At 43.3% G+C, this 23842-nt stretch overlaps 1 protein-coding gene across 1 annotated transcript in view; it reads left to right on the forward strand.

Annotated features, from left to right (window-relative positions):
* The window catches only part of ryr3 (ryanodine receptor 3), a gene marked incomplete at its 5' end in the record, with an annotated part of 238000 nt that overhangs the window by 165627 nt on the left and 48531 nt on the right, over positions 1 to 23842 (forward strand). Inside the window, 20 exons of the mRNA XM_084314212.1 lie at positions 639 to 762; positions 1457 to 1572; positions 1923 to 1990; positions 2082 to 2203; positions 2399 to 2448; positions 3492 to 3552; positions 3750 to 3988; positions 4114 to 4195; positions 4390 to 4520; positions 4768 to 4886; positions 5669 to 5861; positions 6738 to 6832; positions 9217 to 9362; positions 9778 to 9865; positions 14552 to 14644; positions 19448 to 19615; positions 20665 to 20724; positions 21594 to 21731; positions 21976 to 22088; positions 23014 to 23404. Coding sequence (XP_084170338.1) covers positions 639 to 762; positions 1457 to 1572; positions 1923 to 1990; positions 2082 to 2203; positions 2399 to 2448; positions 3492 to 3552; positions 3750 to 3988; positions 4114 to 4195; positions 4390 to 4520; positions 4768 to 4886; positions 5669 to 5861; positions 6738 to 6832; positions 9217 to 9362; positions 9778 to 9865; positions 14552 to 14644; positions 19448 to 19615; positions 20665 to 20724; positions 21594 to 21731; positions 21976 to 22088; positions 23014 to 23404 — 2597 coding nt within the window. The remainder of the gene's footprint in view (positions 1 to 638; positions 763 to 1456; positions 1573 to 1922; positions 1991 to 2081; positions 2204 to 2398; positions 2449 to 3491; positions 3553 to 3749; positions 3989 to 4113; positions 4196 to 4389; positions 4521 to 4767; positions 4887 to 5668; positions 5862 to 6737; positions 6833 to 9216; positions 9363 to 9777; positions 9866 to 14551; positions 14645 to 19447; positions 19616 to 20664; positions 20725 to 21593; positions 21732 to 21975; positions 22089 to 23013; positions 23405 to 23842) is intronic.

Below are 23842 nucleotides of genomic sequence, written 5' to 3' on the forward strand. Positions count from 1 at the left end.
CTAAGGGTGGTTTCTTGAACTTTGAAAGTCAGGGATCCAAATTAGCAGACGTATTGAAACATATTACTAATATTACTAATAGTACTGTTGTCACATGGTGACCAGGGATGGGTACCGAATTCGGTACTTTTGAGGTACCGAACCGAAACACGTCGGTACTACCGAGTATCGATTCAAGTGAGATAAAAAAAAAAAAAAAAATTACTTTTTCTTTTTTTTTACCTTTTTTCTTTTCATGTCAACGTTCACACGCACAATATATGCTTACCTAGGATTTGACTTGATTCAACAACAAAGCAGTCGGAGCAATGGCAAGCCGAAAACTGTCGAAATTGTAGTTATTTGAAGTTTGGATATTTTTTTTCTACAACTGATTTTTTCGTAAATTAAATTTCTTGAGACTAAAGTACCAAAAAAAGGTATCGTTGGGTACCGGTATCGATTCACTGGTACCGGTACCGTATCGGTTCAAATGTGAAAGGTACCCATCCCTAATGGTGACCCACCAGATGAAGACCTGCGACCCATTTTGGGGTCCCGGCCTATACATTTAGAAACCAGGCCATAGAGCATTATTTTATATAACACTGCTGTGCCAATGACACACTCTCTCTCTCTTTCTGGACCGTGTGTGTCAGGAGGAGGGACAGACTCGATGTTGGTGCCCTATGACACCTTGACAGCTAAAGAGAAGTACCGGGACAGGGAGAAGGCCCAGGACCTCTTCAGGTTCCTGCAGATCAACGGATATGCCATCACCAGGTTAATGCCTGTTGCTGTTTTAACCCTAGCTATGAGTTGAAATATCAGTAATACAAGATAGCTTTAGACCGTTGGTGATTTACCCTAGCTAGGAGTTGAAATGCCTTTTACCCTGGCTAGGAGTTTAAACATGTGTTACCCTGGCTAGGAGTGTAAACATGTTTTACCCTAGCTACTAGTTACCTAATACAAGACAGATTTAGAGTAGCCGATTGGTCTTTGGTCTTTTACCCTAGCTAGGAGCTGAAATAAATTTTACCCTAGCTAGGAGCTGAAATGTATTAGCTAGAGAAATTTTAATGTCATTAATACAAGAGAGCTTCAGAGTGTTGGTATTTTATCCTAGCTAGGAGGTAAAATATCAGTAATACAACAATGTTTTCTGACTGGTTAAAAAGTACAATCCGATGTTTCTTTGACCATCTACAGTATATTTTGGGTGTGATATGTTCTGGAAGAATATGACTTGTATCAATAATAAAACACAAGGACAAGACAGTTATGCAAACTTACAAACTAAGTGTGTAGAACATGGCCCATAATGGCCCCCAAACACATTCCATCTGTTTGCTATTTTCGTTTAAGTTGGAATAGCGCCTTTGATGAAAGGCAAACTTTTCCTCATTACCGTGTAAAACACGACAAGTCAGTAGGTATTTGAAACACTCTATATGGTGATGCTCTTATACTGCAGGGGTCAGAAGGACATGGAGCAAGAGTCCTCCTCTATGGAGAAGAAGTTCGCCTTCAAGTTCCTCAAGAGGGTGCTGCAGTATGTGGACTCTGCCCAGGAGTTCATCGCTCATCTGGGTGAGTGGGTTTGTGGTTCATGGCATACAGTATCTTAAACACAAATGCCCCTGCACCTGTCGAGTTCTCAGATAGCAGTTTGGCAGGATGGTTAGGGAGGATGCCTAGTAGTCAAAGGGTTGCTGGTTTGATCACCCTTCCCGGCATAGCACATAACTCACCATGTATACTCCTTTTCGTTCTACTGTACTGCACTTGTGCTGTATAATGACAATACATTTGAATCTAATCGAATAAGTATATGTGCCAACCTGCTCCAAGGACAGGTATTGACATAATTATGTCATAGTAGTAGTATCACACCTTGTAATATTGCCCATGTCATTCACTTTTTACCTTTGTTGCTCCAGAGGCTATGGCCACCAGTGGAAAGACAGACAAATCGCCTCACGACCAGGAAATCAAGTTCTTCGCCAAGGTATGAAAGTACCTCGGGGCTTTTATAAATCGAATCAAATACTGAAATAGTTATTTTTACATGGTTATGACCAACCACGTTTTCCCTCCAGGTGATGCTCCCTCTGATCGACCAAACCATGAAGAACCACTGTCTGTACTTCCTGTCCACGCCCAGTAAGAACCTCAGCAGCTGCGGCTACGCCTCCAACAAGGAGAAGGAGATGGTCACCGGGTAACTCCGCTCGCTATTACTATTAAAAAAAAGGTTTTTAGTTCAGTGATCAATGAAACCTGAATGATTTGATATGTCAGAATCCTATGGTGTTGCAAACTTTTAAGAACTTGTTGTTTCCCTTCTTTGTTCTCCACTCTTCCTTTCCTCTTCACCTCTCTTGTGTTTACTGTCACCTCCTCCTTTCTTTCCCAGCCTGTTCTGTAAGCTGGCAGCTCTTGTCAGACACAGGATCTCTCTCTTTGGTAAGAACTCTGTCTGAGATTAGGGACTACTATAACAAGGAAATAAAGCAAGATAGAGACAAAGAACAGAATGGGGTAATTAAGATAATGGTAAAGTCATACGAAGGACAGAAGGAGGGGAGGGTGATATCAGCACTATATCAGGCAATAATGGACAGTAAGGGAAATACAACATTGTATGTGAAAGAAAAGTGGGAAAGAGAGTTGGAAATAGAGATAACAGAGGAGGAATGGTATGACACATGTAAGACACAACAAACAACCACAGGATCAAGGATATGGAGGGAGTTTGGGTGGAAAAATATAATTAGATACCAGAAATACAGGGCAATTACACACCAGCAAAGAAAACATGTTGGAGGGAGTGTGGACAGGAAGGGGCGAACCATACACACATATTCTGGGGATGTCAGAAGATAAGGCACTACTGGGAAGAGATAGGAGGGATAATAAATGAAATAATAGGATACGAAATACCCCAGGGAGGCCAAGTGTTGTATTTGGGGAATCTGTCACAGGAAGGAATCCAAGGGGAAGACAAATATTTGATTAAGATATTGATAGTGGCAGCCAAGAAAGCTTTAACTAAACTGTGGTACAAGGTAGAAGTGCCAACAAAGGATCAATGGATAGAGTTGGTAGAGGGGATACAGGAAATGGAGAGAATCACACATCTGCTGAGGCTGCAAGAAGAAAAGTTTGAATGGAAATGGGGAAAATGGGAAGAATACAGGAGGGGAAGTAACAACATCACAGAGGTTTGAAAAGGATACAAGGAAATTAATAAAAATGTAAATAAATAATGCAAATGTAGAATGGACCGAAGGACCCATGTCACACTTTTTCTTTACACATTTTTTGTCTATTTGTTTTAATTTATGTACTGTGTATTGTCTATGAATGTTGTCTATGTATGTTGTTGAAAAAATGAAAATAAAAATTTAAGTTTAAAAAAAAAAAGAACTCTGTCTGTGTGCCAGTGAGGCTCCTCTCTTCACTCTCTGCTCGCTGCTGATTTACCCATCAATGTCTTGTTCTCACAGGAGGCGACTCGGTGATGATGGTGAGCTGTATGGACATCCTCGCTCACTCTCTTGACACCAGGTAAGCATATCGTGGTCACTATTATGTGTTTGTGAACTTCAAAGCACACGTCCCTTTGGATTGCGCTCTACAATGTTGAACTTGTTTGTACGCTGGCTTGTCAATACTCTTGTTAACCAATAAATAAAGCAAAAAGGTTAGTTAGAATTTAATAAATATGTGAGGACATGAGCTATTGCGCCCCCCGCCACCCCTAGGACGGTGATGAAGTCAGGCTCGGAGCTGGTCAAGGCGGGGGTGCGGGCGTACTTTGATAACGCATCAGAGGACCTGGAGAAGCTGGTGGAGATGCTGAAGCTGGGAAAGTTCACACAGTCCCGTGCCCAGATGAAGAGCGTCACCCAGAGCATCAACTACATCACTGTGGCCCTCCTGCCCACCCTCAATGCCATGTTCGAGCATGTCACCACCTACGAGTTCGGAGTGGACCTGATATGTGAGTTTGGAATCCTTCGCCAGGGCCACTACCATTTACCCTTGTGCTCCTGTGATCTTACCTTTCTTAAGTAGCGATGGTTTCCTATGGATTGAAAATGTGAATGTGCTCCGTTTGCGTTTCAGTGGATGATGTGCAGCTGTCATGCTACCGCATCCTGACCTGTCTCTACTCACTGGGGACCGGAAAGAACATCTATGTAGAGAAGTAGGAGACCCTACTGTAGACAACTATTGTTGTCTATAATGCCAAGTGTCTTGAAAAGCAATGTATCAGTTTTCATGCATTTCCTAAGAGAATAACACAGCAGCACACTGGATAATTTGTTTGCTATTCTGTAATGTACGCAAATGTAATATGCATATACATTTATATTACGCCTTTGCACACTCTTTTTCCAGGCACCTGCCAGCTCTGGGGGAGTGTCTGGCCACCCTGGTGGGGGCTATGCCTGTGGCCTTCTTGGAGCCCCAACTCAATGCACACAATCCCTTGTCTGTCTTTAACACCAAGACCCCTCGTGAGAGAGCCAGTGAGTCTCTACCCTAGGGTAACTTTGACCCTAGATCATGGTTTCTTCAACTTCTCAAGTCAGAGAGACAATGTTATTGTGCTACTCTCATATCACAGTTTTTTTTTTATTGCTTCAAGAGGAATCCATGTGTGTATCATAAAGACATTAGAAATAGTGGACTGCCATGTCCTTTTATTGTACTTCTTCTATTCCGATGGTATTGTGGGCTTCCTACCGTTGAGTGACCGTGGTTTTCTTTGTGTAGTCCTGAGCATGCCAGACACAGTGATGGAGATGTGTCCAGAGATGCCACGTCTAGACCGCCTGCTGAAGGACATCCATGACATCTCCGAGTCTGGCGCCCGCTACACCGAGATGCCACAGGTCCGTGAGGGGCGACGGGATCGTTGAATATGTTCTTGCTCACGACTGCTCGTGTTTGAGAGAGTGATCTGCCACACGTTCAATTCAATTCGATTGAGGTCCTTAAGTTCAGAGAGGGAAGTCTTTCATGTGGGGGAGCACTTTACTTGTATTTAAAGGCCCAATCGGTGATCCAAACATAAACAAATGGGGTACATTTTATTGCGTTTACTGTGTTTTTTTGTTGTTGTTTTTTTTCCACATTTGGGAATGTTTGTAAACCCTTGATTAAAACAGTTCTATATTATGAGTTACAATATGATTAATAAAGTTACAAACAGTGTATCGTCCATCTACGGATAATCCACTTGATAAAGTAAAATTGGATGCAACCGAATAATTCCACGACTTGAGTCGAGTGAAAACGGACAACTGGCGAGCTTTTAAAAGTGAAAGTAAATAAAAACATAAGGTAGCCTACAAGTGAAGGCAAAATATTGGGTCCTCCTCCAATTGTCCACGAAAGCACATTGATGCTTTTTTATTCAATAAAAACATGATGCAGGTGCAGATTTGCGCTGGGTGCGCTTGATTTCCATCACAGGCCAGTTGAATTGCGCCTAGGTGAGGCACCAGGCCAAAATGAATTGATAAGCACATTCTCAGTCACGGGGCTGGATGAAAATGCCAGACCGGGCCGGATTTGGTGCAGGCTTGAGTTTGACACTCGTTGTGCTCTACTTGGGTCCGCTGTGGCAGCAGTTGCCTCTCTGCTAAACCTCTTCCCCCTTTCATCTGTGCAGGTGATCGAGGTGATCCTACCCATGCTGTGTAACTACCTGTCCTATTGGTGGGAGAAAGGCCCGGAGAACTCGGCCCCACCGTGCTGCACCATGATCACCTCCGAACACCTCAGCATCATCCTGGGCAACATCCTCAAGATCCTCAATAGCAACCTGGGCATCGAAGAGGCCGAGTGGATGAAGAGGATCGCAGGTGATGGGCACGCGGCTCCGGGCTCGGGGGGATTAGCACCAAAGGAATGGACACATGCTTAATGTTAAAGGGGGTTGTGTTGTTATGTTGACGATAAAGACATGCATGGTAGGCAGGGACTACAGATGGAAACTAGCTAATTAGCAAAAATCTGGCACATTTACATTGATGTGGAAACATTTCAGAATTTTGGGGGAACTGCACCTTTAAGCCTTCGGTTGCCGTTTCCTCACAACCTTTTGTGCAACTGAAAGGGAGAGTCCACATTTTTAAGAGGCCTTTCTGGTGTGTCCTTCCAGGCCATCCAAACAGCATGTGCACTACAGCTTTGGTATTTGAGATATTGGAAGTAGAACATATTAGTATTTTGCAGTGCTGTATGAGGGCATGAATGCTAACATCTTCTGCTTGTAATACATCACAAATCAAAACCCACATGCAAATATGTTTTGATTGGGTTGCAAGGAGTCCCAGTTTGTGACAAATCAGACAGGTTAAAAAAAAATAATTATTATTATTATTATTATTGTACTATCTCTTTTAGCAGTACCGTTCCGATCCATTGCTTTTACTGAACAGTAGAGACTTTTGAAATAAAATACATTTTTCTCCATTACCGACATCCAACATGCTTCTATGTGTCAGAAATTCTGGCATGTTAGACATGTTTCTTGGTATCATATTTTAGTATTGGGGGAAATCCTCTTGATTACCGATACTCTATTTTGGCCTGGTATCGGACCGATATCCAATATACCAGTGTCGGTATCGGTACAACTCTAAATCCAAAATGCCTGTGATTGCATTGTATACCGAATAATTTATTTCTCCTGAAACTGGATACCCATTATGCTCATCACCCATTTCTATCTGCAGTCTACTCTCAGCCAATCATTTGCAAGGCTGCAGGAGACCTGTTGAGGAGCCACTTCCTGCCCACGCTGGACCAACTGAAGAAGAAGACGGTGAAGGTGAGAGAAGAGAACACACCTATAGTCCTACATCAGGGGTGGGCAACTTTGTATATGGTGAGGGCCACAAAATGTCCACAATCAATCTGGGGGGCCGCATTGTTTATCGGCAGTCCCGCCAGTAGTACCCCATCACTCAAATAGCCCTAATAGTCACAAGGTATATAAACAATTATAATTTGTTGTAACTTTGTTTTTATTCCATTTCAAATGCATTTAGTAATGCAATTTCAACTTTATGAATTTATAAACAGCTGAATTTAAAAGTATTGCTGTGTAACCCCAAATATATACAAAAATGATCAATTATAATTAAGGCTTCTAATAAAATAAATGTATGAACTTAAAGCCCACTGCTCAACAAACACAAAGCAGCATTCCTGCTGCATTTCACTACAACAGTAAATCAAAAGTGCAATAATAAATGATTTTGTTAAATGTATAAACTTTTATCCTGCTACTAAACAAAACATTATAACACTGAAATGCATGTTATGGATATGAAGCACTCAGGAATGTTTTGTTTAGTAGCAGGATAAAAGTGTATACATTTAACAAAATCATTTATTATTGCACTTTTGATTTACTGTTGTAGTGAAATGCAGCAGGAATGCTGCTTTGTGTTTGTGTTATTAGTGTTATCTGAACACTATAGTAAACAAGTAAAGTGCAAGTAAAGTAAAGTGCAATACTACATGCCTCCCATTGACCCTTTATCAAACTGGCATGACATTCACCCTCGCCCCACAGTGGGTCAATAATGGTTATAATAATAATAATAATAATAATAATAATAATAATAATAATAATAATAATAATAATAATAATAATAATAATAATAATAATAATAATAATAATAATAATAATAATAATAATAATAATAATAATAATAATAATAATAATAATAATAATAATAATAATAATAATAATAATAATAATAATGGTCCCCTCTCTACACCTCTCCATCATCTCCCCCCCTCTCTACACCTCTTCATCATCTCTTCCCCCCTCTCTACACCTCTTCATCATCTCCTTCCCCCCCCCCTCTCTACACCTCTTCATCATCTCCTTCCCCCCCCCCCCCTCTACACCTCTTCATCATCTCCTCCCCCCCTGTCTTTAATGAGACACTTGTGGTCTCTCTTGTTGGCGCACAATAGCAGGAATGTCAACTTCAATGTTTGTGCATGCAATCTGCATCAGATGAAATAATGTTTCATCCGACAGCCTGTTTCTCTCCTTTGACTTGATGTGCTTCATGTTTGAGAAATTGCTCTCACATATGTATGTGCTCCCAAACAAAACTGCCATAGAGAGGGCAAAGTCCCTGAGGAGTGGGAAGCGGGGCTCAGGTAGCAGTTTCCAAAACGAAATTCCCCTCTCATTTCTCTTTGCTTGAAAAAAAGGATCCGACTGTAGCTCGCACAGTTCAAGCTGCAACGGTGGGGGCTGCTCTGACACCGTAGCGGTGAGGGGGGCGGCAAACAGCGCTATCCGTGACTGCATGCCGTTGAAATCTTCAAACCGATCATTGAATTGCATTTGCAGTGTTTCAATGTCGTTCCTGTACTTTCCGACGGCTCAGCCATCGGATTTCTGTGTGTAGCTGCAAGTCGCCATAATCAGTGTCCATCTCTTCCAAAAAGGAGACAAACTTTCTATGGTTTAGTGACCTGTTGCCTCCACGAATTAGATTGGTAACCTTGGTAACCAAATCCATAACATGGCTGTAGTCAAGCTTCTTGGCACAGAGAGCCTCCTATATCAGATAAAAAAAAAGAAAAACAATTTAACGACTCTCGCATATAATTTTACTACACTCGACTCGCATTGGTCATTATTAGTGACCCACAATAGATGGAAATTATGTTAGCGAACTTACCTGATGTATAATGCAGTGCAGCATTGGACACTCAACGCCACTCTGCCTTAGAAGCCCGGCGAATCCTGTGCGTTTTCCTTTCATTGCCGGTGCTCCATCGGTAACAACAGCCGACAGTTTATCAAAACCCCCATATTGCTGCACGGCACTTTCAACAGCGTTTCATATGTCCACACTAGGGCTGACCCCTATTAGTCAAATAGTCGACTAATCGATCGAAAGGAGCCATAGTCGACTGCCAACTCTTCTTAGTCGAATACAATACAAAAAAATTTAAAAATTTAAAAATTAAAAAAATTAAAAATTAAAAAATATTATTATTTTTTTTTTTTTTTTTAATGTTGGCCTGGGGCCGCATGGAACGTCGGTGAGGGCCGCATGCGGCCCGCGGGCCGCCAGTTGCCCCTCCCTGTCCTACATTATCTCAGAACAGTGATGTTATATCACATTACTCCACATTACCTATAGATACAACCGCATTAACCTTTGACCTCCCTCTCAGGTGGTGGCTGAGGAGGAGCTTCTGAAGGCAGGAGACAAAGGAGACACTCAGGAGGCCGAGCTGCTCATCCTTGATGAGTTTGCTGTGCTCTGCAGGGACCTGTATGCCTTCTACCCCATGCTCATCCGCTATGTGGACAACAACAGGTAGCCTATGGATAATACAATTTGTCCAGACACTCAACTTCAGTAAGACAGTATCTTAATGGCTTAATTAGTTTTGACTGTGGTGAAGAATTGTTCCTTTACGTGTAGTGACTTAAAGATACAAAGAAATATATAGGAGGAGGCGCGACACTCTGAGATGCATCTATTTATTTAACATGACGTTTTGGTCTAGCGGACCTACATCAGACTGACGGTCATTTAGGCTGAAACATCACCATTTTAACCAATACGAATATTTAAAAAGAAATTGACTTTTTGATACTAAAAGTGTGTTGCGTCTCCTCCACTCCATGATCACTTAGACACATTATTTTGTTTTCCTGTCTTGCTTGCAGTTTTTACACTATTACTTCCATTGAGTAAATGCACAATTGTTGCTCTCTGCCATCCCCAGGTCCAAATGGCTGAAGGCTCCTGATCCGTACTCCAAAGACCTCTTCGGGATGGTGGCTGAGATCTTCATTCTCTGGTGCAAGTCACACGTAAGAATAACCTCTACTACACCAAGCTTTAATCTGGTGCAAGTCGTAAGAATAACCTCTACTACACCAAGCTTTATTCTATTTGATCTCGTCTTGTCGATGGTGTAAAATGAATTAGGTATGTTGTTAGTAAGTTAGCCATGTAATAAGCGGGATAATGTATAGCCTATACTCGGTCATTGTCGCAAAATAATTGACCTTCACTACGTTTAGAACACCTCGGCGAGGCGCCTCGGTATTCTAAACTCCGTGTTGGTCAAATATTTTGCGACAATGACCTCATAGCTATACATTATCCCTTACTTAATCTGGTGCAAGTCGTAAGAATAACCTCTACTACACCAAGCTTTAATCTGGTGCAAGTCGTAAGAATAACCTCTACTACACCAAGCTTTAATCTGGTGTAAATCGTAAGAATAACCTCTACTACACCAAGCTTTAATCTGGTGCAAGTCGTAAGAATAACCTCTACTACACCAAGCTTTAATCTGGTGCAAGTCACACATAAGAATAACCCCTACTACACCAAGCTTTATTCTGGTGCAAGTCACACGTAAGAATAACCTCTACTACACCAAGCTTTATTCTGGTGCAAGTCACATGTAAGAATAAACTCTACTACACCAAGCTTTATTCTGGTGCAAGTCACACGTAATAATAACCGCTACTACACCAAGCTTTATTCTGGTGCAAGTCACACGTAAGAATAACCGCTACTATACCAAGCTTTATTACATGGCGTTTTAACATTCGCCGAAATGCTTGATTGTGATTGGTCAATAGCGCTCGGTTGCCCATAGCAGCGGTCCGTTATTTTTCTATAACTGACCGCTGTCAGGGGCAACCGAGCAATAATGACCGCTGTTCGCAGCTGGAGCAATCAAGCCCACTGACACACACTGCATCAGATCAACCACCGCTGGTGTACCAACTCCACTACACTCAGTCAGATCTGCTCTCCTCACCTGGAATATATCTCCGTTAAATGCAGACCAACATACCTCCTCAGAGAATTCGCATCGGTAATCCTGATCGGTGTCTACATCCCCCCAGATGCTAACGCTAACTCCTCCATAAGCGAACTTGCCAACTACATATCATCTGTTGAAAACAAACACCCCGACGCAGCAATAATTGTATTAGGCGACTTCAACCACACCAACCTGTCCTCTGAGCTACCGAGCTATCACCAACAGGTAACCTGCCCCAGCAGAGGGAATAACACACTGGACCACTGCTATACAATAACAATCAAGCAGGCTTACCGTGCTTTTCCAAGAGCTCCCCTGGGCAAGTCCGACCATGCAATGCTGCTGCTCATCCCAACATATAAACAAAAACTTAAATCCATTAAACCAACAGAAAAAATCTGTCAGGTCCTGGTCAACAGAGGCCACCGAAAAGTTGCGTGCTTGCCTCGCATGCACTGACTGGGACGAGTTCCGCGCAGCCGGTGACCTGCATGACTACACCGACACAGTGACGTCATACATCCACTTCTGTGAACAACTATGCATCCCATCAAAAACGGTCAAGTTCTACAACAACAATAAACCCTGGTTCACCAAAGAAATTCAACAACTAAGAAAAGAGAAAAACACTGCCTACATAACAGGAATAAAAGAACACTATGTGACTGCAAAATACAAATTAAGGGCTGCAATAAGAAAAGCAAAATCCAACTACGCCGCCAAACTAGAACAACAAATCACAACCAAAGATACAAGAACCATCTGGAAAAAACTCCAGGACATTACCAACTACAAAAAGAACCCCCCCCCCCCATACCTGACAATGATGACCAGCTCCCGGACAAACTCAACATCTTCTACACTAGATTTGAACAGTCACCCCACCCCCCTCCCCCTTGCCACCTCCCCCCTTCCACATCCAGGAGGAAGAGGTGAGGACCACCTTCAAGAGGATAAAGAAAAATAAAGCAGCAGGCCCAGATAACATCAGTTCATCTGTCCTACATCACTGTGCTGCAGAACTGGCCCCCATCTTCACCAACATTTTTAACACCTCCCTCCGTAATTGTTCAGTCCCCCAATGTCTCAAACAGTCCACCATCATCCCTGTCCCAAAATCCAATAATATCTCCTGCATTAACGATTACAGACCAATTGCCCTCACATCCGTAGTAATGAAATCATTTGAACGCATCATTCTCACCCACATCAAAACCAGCACCACCCCCCTCATGGACCCACACCAATTTGCCTACAGAACCAACAGGTCTGTGGATGACACAGTCAACACAGCCACTCACCACCTGTTGCAACACCTGGAAACCCGCAACTCATACGCCCACATTCTGGTTATGGACTTCAGTTCCGCATTCAACACAATTATCCCAGCCAAACTCATCAATAAACTACTGGACATGAACATTGACCCCTGCATCTGCCACTGGATCCACAGCTTCCTCTCCAACAGACAACAGAAGGTCAAAATAAATAACATCACATCCCACCCTTTATATCTCAGCACAGGAGCCCCCCAAGGCTGCGTCCTTTCACCCTGGCTTTTCTCCCTATACACCAACCTGCTCATATCCCTCCACAACTCCGTAAAAATATATAAATATGCAGACGACACAACCCTTATAGGCCTCATCACAGACAATAACGAAACAGAATACCGTACACAAATCAACCACACAATCACCTGGTGCACAGACAATAACCTCCTTCTCAACTCATCAAAAACCCAAGAACTCATCATCGACTTCAGACGCCAGCCAAACCCCAAAACCCCCATATCCATCTCCGGCAAACCCATAATCACCACAGATTCCTTCAAATTTCTCGGCACTCACATAAGCAATAACCTCAAATGGAAAACCAACACAGACCACATAAACAAAAAAGCTAATCAAAGACTCTTCTTCCTCCGCCAGCTCAAGAAATACAGAGTCAAAAAACATCTCCTGCTCCGTTTCTACCAGGCCATTATACAAAGCATCCTCACCTTCTCCATAACTGTTTGGTACAGCAATCTGGACACTCACTCAAAAAACAAACTACAAAGAATCATCAATAAATCCTCAAAAATAATCTGCACCCCCCTCCCTTCTCTCGAATCACTCCACCGCCAAATCACAATCAGGAGAGCCAGAAAAATCATCTCTGACCCCACTCACCCAGCACACCACATCTTCCAGCTGCTGCCCTCCGGGAGGCGCTACAGATCCCTGACCACCAAAACATCCCGGTTCAAAAACAGCTTCTTCCCCACTGCCATACGGACACTGAACTCCCTGTAGTACCCCCCCCCCCCCCCCCCCCCTCCCTGTAGTACCCCCCCGCAACCCCCCTTACCTCTTCTGACATGGACAACTCTGAACTGTAATCTATGTAATTGTGTTTTCTTTTATGTACGTTGTAAGTGATGTTATATGTTCTATGTTTTATGTTGGAACTGCTATGCTATGCACTGAAACCAAATTCCACCAGCCTGGCTGGGTCGTCATTAAAGAAATTGATTGATTGATTGATCAGACACACCTGCCGGCTGCCGGCGATAATAATAATTACTTTATTTGGGCTGACAGCGGAGCCACAGAACAACTGCGTCTGCATTTGATCTCGTCTTGTCGATGGTGTAAAATGAATTAGGTATATTGTTAGTAAATTAGCCATGTAATAAGCGGGATAATGTATAGCCTATACTCGGTCATTGTCGCAAAATAATTGACCTTCACTACGTTTAGAACACCTCGGCGAGGCGCCTCGGTATTCTAAACTCTGTGTTGGTAAATTTTTTGCGACAATGACCTCGTAGCTATACATTATCCCTTACTTAATCTGGTGCAAGTCGTAAGAATAAACTCTACTACACCAAGCTTTAATCTGGTGCAAATCGTAAGAATAACCGCTACTACACCAAGCTTTATTCTGGTGCAAATCGTAAGAATAACCTCTACTACACCAAGCTTTAATCTGGTGCAAGTCGTAAAAATAACCTCTACTACACCAAGCTTTAATCTGGTGCAAGTCGTAAAAATAACCTCTACTACACCAAGCTTTAATCTGGTGCAAATCGTAAGAATAACCCCTACTACACCAAGCTTTATTCTGGTGCAAATCGTAAGAATAACCTCTACTACACCAAGCTTTAATCTGGTGCAAGTCGTAAAATAAACTCTACTACACCAAGCTTTACTTCAGACTAGGGCTGAGTGTCTTTTTTTGAGCATGTCTTTTTTGGTTTTTCATTCGAAAGGGTATATTTTAATCCAATGTTTAACCTACAATCTTAATAATACTGCTGTAAGGAGTTTTCCTTTGGATTAACTTAAAAAATTAAATAAAATACATGGATCATTCCACAATTTGTATAGTGGATGATGGCATAGTAATAACTATGTAATAACATTTTAACTATGTTTTAACCCTGTAGCACTTTGGGATCCTAGTGAACGAATACAATTTATTATTATTATTATTATTATTATTATTATTATTATTATTATTATTATTATTATTATTATTATTATTATTATTATTATTATTATTATTATTATTATTATTATTAATAATCCAATTCGCTATGTCTCCATATTCAGTATACCTCCCAGCCCTATTCAGACTTTGATTCACTGATTCTAAATCAAATGAATTCTCCTGAGGCTGTCTTTCATGACTTCCCTGTCTTTCATCTCCCCCTCTCTTCTGCACTCAGAACTTTAAAAGGGAGGAGCAGAACTTTGTGGTTCAGAACGAGATCAACAACCTGGGCTTCCTAACTGGAGAAAGCAGGGCCAAGATGTCCAAAGTAAGGATATGGACTAATCAACAATTCAAAAGTTGATGCTCTGATGAAGGCCACTTGGCTGAAACATTAGCATGTTTGTTGACACAGCCAAAAATAAGGCTCAACTTCAGCCTTAGCCAGCACAGAGAAGGTAAGTCTTTGGCGCAGCCAGATTATCTCTCTCATCCCACTGGAAATGGTCCCTCTAATCCTTCCAGAAATCTGGCCTGCTACAATAATGGTCCCTGGGATTGGAGAGAGAACAGGTCATACAGGTTCCCTCTGAGAAATCTGGTCTCAATCTCCCTGATTCCTCACCATGTCTGCACTTTGCAATAGCTCAACCTGAACAATATGCCTTCCCTCTGGGCATAGTCTCTTAACACATTCCCCGCCAAAGACGAGTATACTCGTTATAGCCCGCCAATTGTTGAGCGCCAATGACGAGTTATGTTTTTATGATCATTATTTTTTTTATTCACTATATCTATTCATAATTCATGGCTGCAGCCTCTGCAGACCCTTCAGACCCTGTCTGAGCTGGCAGACGGTCAACACCATCCTCTACTGCCTTGCGGAGCTGTTGCACTTCATTGGAAATGGTCTGGTGTGTTTTCTGAGCCGATCTGAGCCGTGGGGGCGGGGTTTAAATACTCAGGCGAGGCAGGCCTTTACAACGATGGCATGGAACACTAACCCTGCCCGCCCGTTCATGTGTAACGCTCGGTAATGTCGGGGACAGGATCGCTGTGGATAACTGGAATGGCGATCAGATAATTAACATAACTTTTTTTTGCATCGGAGACAATAATAATTTATGTATGAATTATTTCAATAACTGTTAATATTCGGGATAATAAGCCACAAAAGGTAAAGTTTTTGACAAATATTGAAAGGCTTTCAAGTTTCTCTTCCCTATTGTTAACATGTAGGAATTACGAGGGCCGCTACGAGGGCCATTTCATGTATGCACGAGGAGATATAATAATGATAATCTAGCGTTGATTTCAGGAAGATTCGATAACCAGGGGCGGCCGGGTAGCGCAGCGGACTAAGCGTCTGTCTACCATTGCCGAGACACTGGTATCGAATCCAGCTGTCAGCGGTGCCTCCGGCTTGGCCGGTCGTCATACTGACACAATTGGTGTCAGCGGGAGGGAAGCCGGTGGGTGGTAATCTGGTCATTGTAAACAGCGACTCTTACAGGTCGGTCAGGGCGCCTGCACAGCGAGGAAGGGATCTGGGTGAGGTAGTGTGCCCTCCCACGCGTTACACTCACCCAATGAGAGTCCTCGCTGCCAGGTGAAAAGAGGCTGCTGGCTGTCTCCTATGTATCGGAGGAAGCATGTGATAGACTTCAGGGCTCCCTAGACCGGCAAGTGGGGGGGCAAATGCGTGCAACGACCAGGAAGGGGAGGGGGGAATTGGCATAACGACTAAATTGGGATGGGAGGAAAATACAAGACAAATAGGAGGAGAAAAAGTGGATAAAAAAAGGAAGATTCGATAATCAGGCGAAAAATGACAACGTGATAAGTGTATTCCACTAAAACGCTATTATCGCGTCTTTTCCTGGGATTACTAAGAATCACCAAAACTATACTCATATTCAAAACGGTATAAAACGGAAATGTACGGATGAAAAAACAATCTGTTTTGTGCATGTTGACTGGAAGCAACTCACTGACAATCGACAGGTGTATTAGACCCATAGCTATAATATAAGATATATTTTAAGCACTCGCAAATTTGGCATTCTAAAACTATATCCATTGAATAAAGACCTAGCGCTGAAGGGGGATCAGCGCCCCCTGCTGCTGGCGGTCAATGTGTTAAGAAAGACGTGTTGATCTCCCGCAATTTCCAAATGTTTCTAATTCAGCAGCAATTCACAAATTAACAAGTAGAGATTAAAGGGGACATGCATTGCTATTCCTTGCACTATTTGGGCAACTTTACACAATTCCTGAGAGTCTATGGAACACATCAGAAAGTAATTTTTTCCAAAAAATGCATAGTTTTATATTTTTGATCAAGTACTCAAAAGCATCATGGATTTCAGGCTATTTTTGGATGGGCTCCGCCCATAAGCGCTTTGAGTGAGAGTCACCCACAGTCTGCGACTGGCAGACAGAGAGAGAGAGAGAGAGAGAGAGAGAGAGAGAGAGAGAGAGAGAGAGGGACACGGAGCATAAGGTTATCTCTCCACTGCTTCCCCCGCGCGGTCCAGGTTGTGTGTAAAATGCGTGTGTGTTTGTTTCCCCGACAGAAGCTCCTCTCTCTCTCTCTCTCTCTCTCCCTCTCTATCTCTCTCTCTTGCTCGCTCGTTCTCTCTCTGCCTCGCTCTGTTTGAGGAAGTGAGGATATTTCCACTCGCTCTGCTGTCGCTGTCAACCATAGAGTTAGTTATGCAAATCAGTACCCTATTCACGTCAGCAATACCGTCAAATCAGAACGGCTTAGTTGAGTGAGGGAAGATCTCGTGAACTCGATACTAGACTGATGAGTCAATATGGTAATTAGAGACACAGACCCATTGATACTAACCCCTATTGCTATAAAACAATGCTAAATACTGGAAAAATCCATTTATAATGCATGTCCCATTTAAATAAATTTTGCCACATCTGTAACCCTGTGCAGTCGCTTAAATACCTCATTTTGGAAAGCAAATTAGTCTAAGCCTAGCTACTAGCTAGCTAGCTTCTGAGCAGAAATGGAAATTCAAAAATATATTTTTGATTCATTGGGCTGGGTAGTGTAGAGGTCTAAGCACTCTCCTACCACCGCAGAAACCCAGGTTCGGTTCCCAGCAGTGGTACCTCCGGCTTGGTCAGTTGTCCCTACCAACACAATTGTCAGTGTTTGCGGGTGGGAAGCCGGTGGGGTATGAGGCCTGATCGTTGCAACAGTGGCTCCTACTGGTCAGTCTGGGAGCCTGTTCAGCAGGGAGGAGATCTGGGGGAGATTGCATGAACCTCTGTGCCTGTTATGCTCTCCCAGTGAAACTCCTCGCTGTCAGGTGAAAAGAAGCGGCTGGCGACTTGGAGGTCGGAGTAACGTCTAAATTCGGGATAGGGGAGCAACTCTAAAACAGATATTTTCAACTCTTTCGGAACTTTGCAACGGAAGTGTGGAAATGACCGGATATCTAGCCTTATTTACTGCTCGCATCCACACCTGCTGAATTACAGACTGTCTCTGGAGCATTCAAAGACTGTGGAGGAGATAGGCTGGCTTGAGAGACTATGCTGGCCACAACCAAAGGCTTGCAGTTCCCTAAACTTTGCTAATGAAAGGAACATGCATTTATTTTGGACAGATACCTTGACATGTGCTGAACAAGCTCAAATGTGTAGAGGTGCGATGTTCTTCACATCAACCGTATTAGTTCACACTCCCCCTTAATTGAGTTATACACAGGTTTTATTTTATTCTTTTATGAGGTACAGTTTTTCATGTTGACATTTTCAGTAGTAGATGTGACTCGCATTTTATCTTAATGCTGTCAGTGCCTGGTCCAACAGCAGCTCCCTCTCTCTCCCTGTCACAAAGTTTGATGTTTATGTATTCTGGCTGGGCTGTACACTATATTTATCTCCACTCTCGCAGCTGTTTTGATTGCTGGGAGCAACTGGAAGGTTTCTTCAGTTCTTGATCCTGGGGGTGGAGGGCTGCGTAATTCAAGTGATCTATGTCCAAGAACCTTGGGCTGTCACATCTGATTCAGCTAATCAAGGCCTCGAGATTGAATGTTTTATTATATTTTAGCACTAGCGGCTAGCTCACTGCAGATGTTTGAAACTTAGAATGAAGAACACAGGATCTGTTTCAATTCAACACGGCCAGTCTTTTCATTTTGAACTTAAAGAATCCCACGTATAAGCCTTTATCATCATAAAGGTAGGGGTGGGGGTGTCAATACAGCGATATCAAGGCCACCTAATCATCCCTTCCCCTTAATTGGCTGATATCAATCCCTGTCTCCTGAGCCGTTCAGCCATTGTGTAGTGTGATATGTGCCTGGTGCCAGTGTATGGCAGCCATTGAGCCTGTGTAGCCCAAGGTTGGGTGCTACCAGTGGTGGCGAAGGAGGCAATTTCCACCCTACATTGTGGGGAGCGCTTTGAGTCTAGAAAAGCGATATATAAATGTAATGAATTATTATTATTATTATATATCGCAATATATTAGTGTGCCGATATTATATTGATACACTGACGCCAAGTATAGATATTTAAAATCTATATTTTTAGCTTGGTCCAACATCCCATTTTGCTGCAATACAAATTATTGGAGTGAGGTGAACAGACAAAACAAAGTTGACAAAGTTTTCCGTTGGGGACATAATTAGCAGTTGAAAAAAGGTAATAAATCACATTATATTGTGATATTATAGTATCATGACTGATGTCATGATAATATCATATCGTGGGGCCTCTGGTGATTCCCACCCTTACTAAAATGCATTATAATGATAATCATAATTGTTCATAATGCATTATTAAGTGTGGTTCTTAATAGATACGATTTCTACAAATGTCCTGTATCAATAATCAGTTTAAACGGCACCCATGAAGATGATTTCTAAGAGAAAATACAAAATGAATTGTCCATTACATGAAATGGAAAAGTTAGCTTGGCACTGAAGCAACATACCATAAAAAAGATGAGAAAAGAAGCAAACCTGTCATGGCCTCTTTACACTCTTCTACCACATGACCACCGTGTTGGTGTTAACCGTGTACGCCTTAATGCCAAGTGACATTCTCCCCTGGACACAGTGATCATAGAATAAACTGCATCTCCCTCTCCCCTCTGCAGGCGGGCGGGGACCAGGAGAGGAAGCACAAGCGTCGCCGCGGGGAGTACTACTCCGTCCAGACCTCCATGATCGTGGCGGCCCTGAAGAAGTTGCTGCCCATCGGCCTCAACATGTGCACCCCCGGGGACCAGAGGCTCATCTCCATGGCCAAGATGCGTTACAGCCTGGTGAGAGACTTCCTCCTGGGCTCTGATGTCTCCTCATGTCTGCTGGGGAGGTGGCTTTTTTGTGGATTACACCTCGTCTAGAACTTAAAGGCATGGTTCTTGATTTTTGGAACCCTGGTAGTGTTCTCGGTTTCAGTCAGCCCGTGCCCGACGGGGCCAGAAAAAGCCTGTCTGGTTGGGCGAAACAATTTATGCTAATTGGCTCAGGTAGGGTAGGGCCGGGTAGAGTCGGGTAGGACTTGAGCTGCGCAAACATTTTAAAATGAATAATAATAATTTTACAAGATCATACATAATGCCACAGAATACAATTACTAAAATGGAACGAAGTGGCCATTTATTATAACTGCTCATCTAGGCTAATCTGCATTTTTACATGTGAGCAGTTACAATATATATATATATATATATATTATATATATATATCAAGCCGCTTAGGGTAGGGCTCAGGCTCAGTATTGTATGTGAGGATCTTGGGCGAGTCGGGCTCATATACTAGCTCTGGATAATTGACCACAAACCAATTCAAAGTCAATGGGGTCGAGCTCCCGTCTGCACAAGCTGACTGACTCACTGAACTCTACTTAATGTGCACAGTGGGGTAGATTTCAATGAGCTTCAGTCAGCTTGTACAGACAGGAGTTTGGCCCACGGACTTTGTATCAGATTGTGGCCAACACATGGATTGTACAGAGTAATGACTCTACCGATCAACATCATCACTGATCAGTAAGAAATAGGGCTTTGAGTTCTGAAAATCACAACTATTCCTTTTTAAATGTTCTTTTTTCAGTGGATATTCCCCATAAATTCTTCATTTATAACGTCTTTGTATGTGTCTGTCATTGATCCTGCTACTGGACTTGCGTTGTGTGCTTCTTCTCTTCATCACAAGCTCCCTTTATCAGTCCAGGTGCAGGTTATTGTCCATGTTTTTATGGAAACTGGACACACATCGATTCAGGAATGTGTAAAAAGAGCAGTTATTTGAATGTAATATAGATTATAATATGTGATTTCTTATTTCCTGAAACCCTTTCCCTTTACAGAAAGACACAGACGAAGAAGTGAAGGACCACTTGCGTCAGAATTTTCATCTTCAAGACAAGGTATGCTAACATGAAGCACAGTAAAAGAAAATATATTTAAAAAAATAATAATACAATTCATCTCAGAAGCTGCTTTTAAACTCGCTTTGATGTTTCAAGTTTCAAGTTTCTTTAATAGTTGTCATACAGAAGTACAGAATACTTTCATACAAAATGCTTCTTACTGTTTGTTACGCTCCAGAGACTGTGCTAGACAAGATAGTATCAAATAACATAGTATAGCATGTAATTTAGAAGTAGAAAATGAGGTCACAGTGTTCAGTATAGACATATGTACAATGTTCGATGCAGAATAGACGTAACTGAGTTACCATATAATATACAATACTATGCAGTGTACTAATGTACAGTACTATATAGTGCAAAGCAGAAATGGGATGAGGTACAATTTAGGTACAATTTACAGTAAGGTGTACGAGTTGTAGTGCAATCCTTCATCAATAAATATAAAGTGTGGGGAGTGGGTGCTACAGTGTGTTTGTTTAAAGTGAGTGTGTGCTATAAAGTGTGTGGAGTGGGTGCTACAGTGTGTTTGTTTAAAGTGAGTGTGTGCGTGTGGATGTGTGTGCTATGTGCGTTTGATGGTTGTTGTTGTTGTGTAGTGTTCATTGTTCGTTTAGCAGCCTGATGGCCTGGGGATAGAAGCTTCTTCTGAGTCTTTCTGTGCTCGCCTTGAGACTCCGGTATCGCTTGCCTGACCGCAGCAGTTCAAAGAGGCAGTTGTTCGGGTGACTGGAGTCTTTAACGTTCGATAACTATGTGATGTGTGTGTGTGTGTGCGTGTGCGTGTGCGTGTGCGTGTGCGTGTGCGTGTGCGTGCGTGCGTGTGTGTGTGTGCGCGCGCGCGCGCGTGTGTGTGTGTCTTACAGTCTGACGACCCAGCGGTTCAGTGGCAGTTGAACCTGTATAAGGGCGTGATGGTGGAGAGTGGTGAAGAGCCAACGGGCGCAGAAAACACGGTAGACAGAGTCCAGAGCATCTCTGCTGCAGTCTTCCACCTGGACCAGGTAATGGAACACACACGCACACACACACACACACACACACACACACACACACACACACACACACACACACACACACACACACACGCACACACACACACACACACACACACACACACACACACACACACACACACACACACACACACACACACACACAGAGTTGTGACAGTCGTGACACCAATGAACAGTTTGTAGGGTTGACACAGCTGTTAAAATGTTATATGACATGTCCCTTGTCCTCAAGGTGGAGCTCCCTCTGAGGATCAGGAAGTGTGCGTACCAGAAGCTGCTGTCCAAGCAGCGTAAGCGTGCCGTGGTGGCCTGCTTCAGGATGGCCCCTCTCTACAACCTGCCCAGGTGAGTCTCCTCGCCTACACCCGCCAACCACTGCAACTAAATGTTGAGCTTAATTATTGACATAATTATTACTCCTCTCTGTCTCCATCTACGAACATAACAATAAGTCAGCCAACAATTAAAGCACATGTTTCTTGACTGTGAGCTCATGTAAACCTCTCTTCACATTTCTAACAACATTCTCTCTTCTTTCTTCTGTGTTGTTTTCTTGCAAAACATTACGCTACCGTCCCTCAGATACAAAAATAATAATTACTTCCTGAATGGCTATCGGTATGTTTGGCTGGAAAAGGCGTTCCAAGCCTCTAGCTTTGACCGCCTGTTCTCCCTGCTGACGGTAATGTGAGACTACAGGGCGAATGCTTCATCTGATCAACCCCCTTCATCCTCCAGGCTGTGGACTGACCTCTGCCTAGCAACCTACTGCGAGCCTTTTTGCACTGTTGTGATTCTGATTGGTCAAGCTACAGTAGATTAAACAACAAATTAGTGTTAATTTGAATGAATCAATTCAATGCGTTCAATGATGATGAGTTTCTTTACTTAGCCCAGTAGCTCATTAGCTCAGCTTGTTTGCAAAAATATGTGTGCTTTGATTTGATTTATACAAAAAAGAAAAAAATGTTTGACAGTGATTATGTGTCCTCTCATGTCCTTCTTAATCAACTTCACAGCCAGGTTGCAGTAACTGTCTGTCAGATTCAGTGACCAAAAATGACCAGTCAGAAGAGTCAGTGGGGTCCCACATCGACCAATCACCACCCTGCCTGAAATACACTTCCTGTAACCCCTCACCCCCCCCCTCACATCTCTCCTTCCTTTCTCCTCCTAAACTCACCAGAACCCACCTTAATGCCACTCTACCTCCCTCCCCACCCCCCCACCCCCCCCTCCATTCCTCCCCACCTCTCCCTCCCGCCCCCAGGCATCGCTCTATCAACCTCTTCCTCCCCGGCTATCAGAGACTATGGATAGAGGCAGAGGAGTACTCCTTTGAGGAGAAGCTAGTTCAGGATCTGGCAGTAAGTAACGGGCTCACCTCGCCCCCGCGCCCCGTGCCCTGTGTTGGCACCGCTCTGCCGGTCCTGTCTGCCGAATGCTTCTTTAGCGCCAGCGCGCCCGTCGAGCCCTGGGAGCGTAGCGTCCGTGCGGGGACAAAGCCGCCTCGCGGCTCCCGCTCTAGCCGTGCGAGACCCTCCAAACAGAGATCCGTCAGGGCTCAAAGGCTGCATGACCGCTACGGGAGACACTCTGTCCACACCGCCGCCGCCACAACACACGGCTCTAGAAAAACAGGCTATCCCTATCTGACCGCTGTGGTAAGGAGGGCCTTTTCAGACGCCCGTCACTTTAGCCGCTTCGCTGTCCGATCCGAAGCCACCAACCCATCAGTTGTCGTTCGTCTGCGCTTTCCTGTGTAAGTCTGTAGTTGTACGTCTGACGTGACGTTGCGTTGCTGTGGTCGTCGTGGCGTCAAGTGGCATGCTCGCGTATGTGGGGATCATGTTTCATATCAGATTTGTATGTGAGGAGGACCAGCAGTTCCATTTCAGACACCGTTCCTTGATATTGATGAATATTGTAGCCTTAGGTACATCAGACGCTGCACAACATAACAGATGTGTTGTTGCATTATGTGTGTGGAAGATTATACCGTAGATATAAAGAGTAATTGCAGAGCAACTTGAGTTACTTGTTCCATTCAGTCCAGTCCAATCAGTGTCGGGTCTTAGTGATCGGTACAGTTTAGTTGT

This window comes from Notolepis coatsorum, assembly GCF_963971535.1.
Source record: "Notolepis coatsorum genome assembly, chromosome: 5".
In the NCBI taxonomy this organism is placed as follows: Eukaryota; Metazoa; Chordata; class Actinopteri; order Aulopiformes; family Paralepididae; genus Notolepis; species Notolepis coatsorum.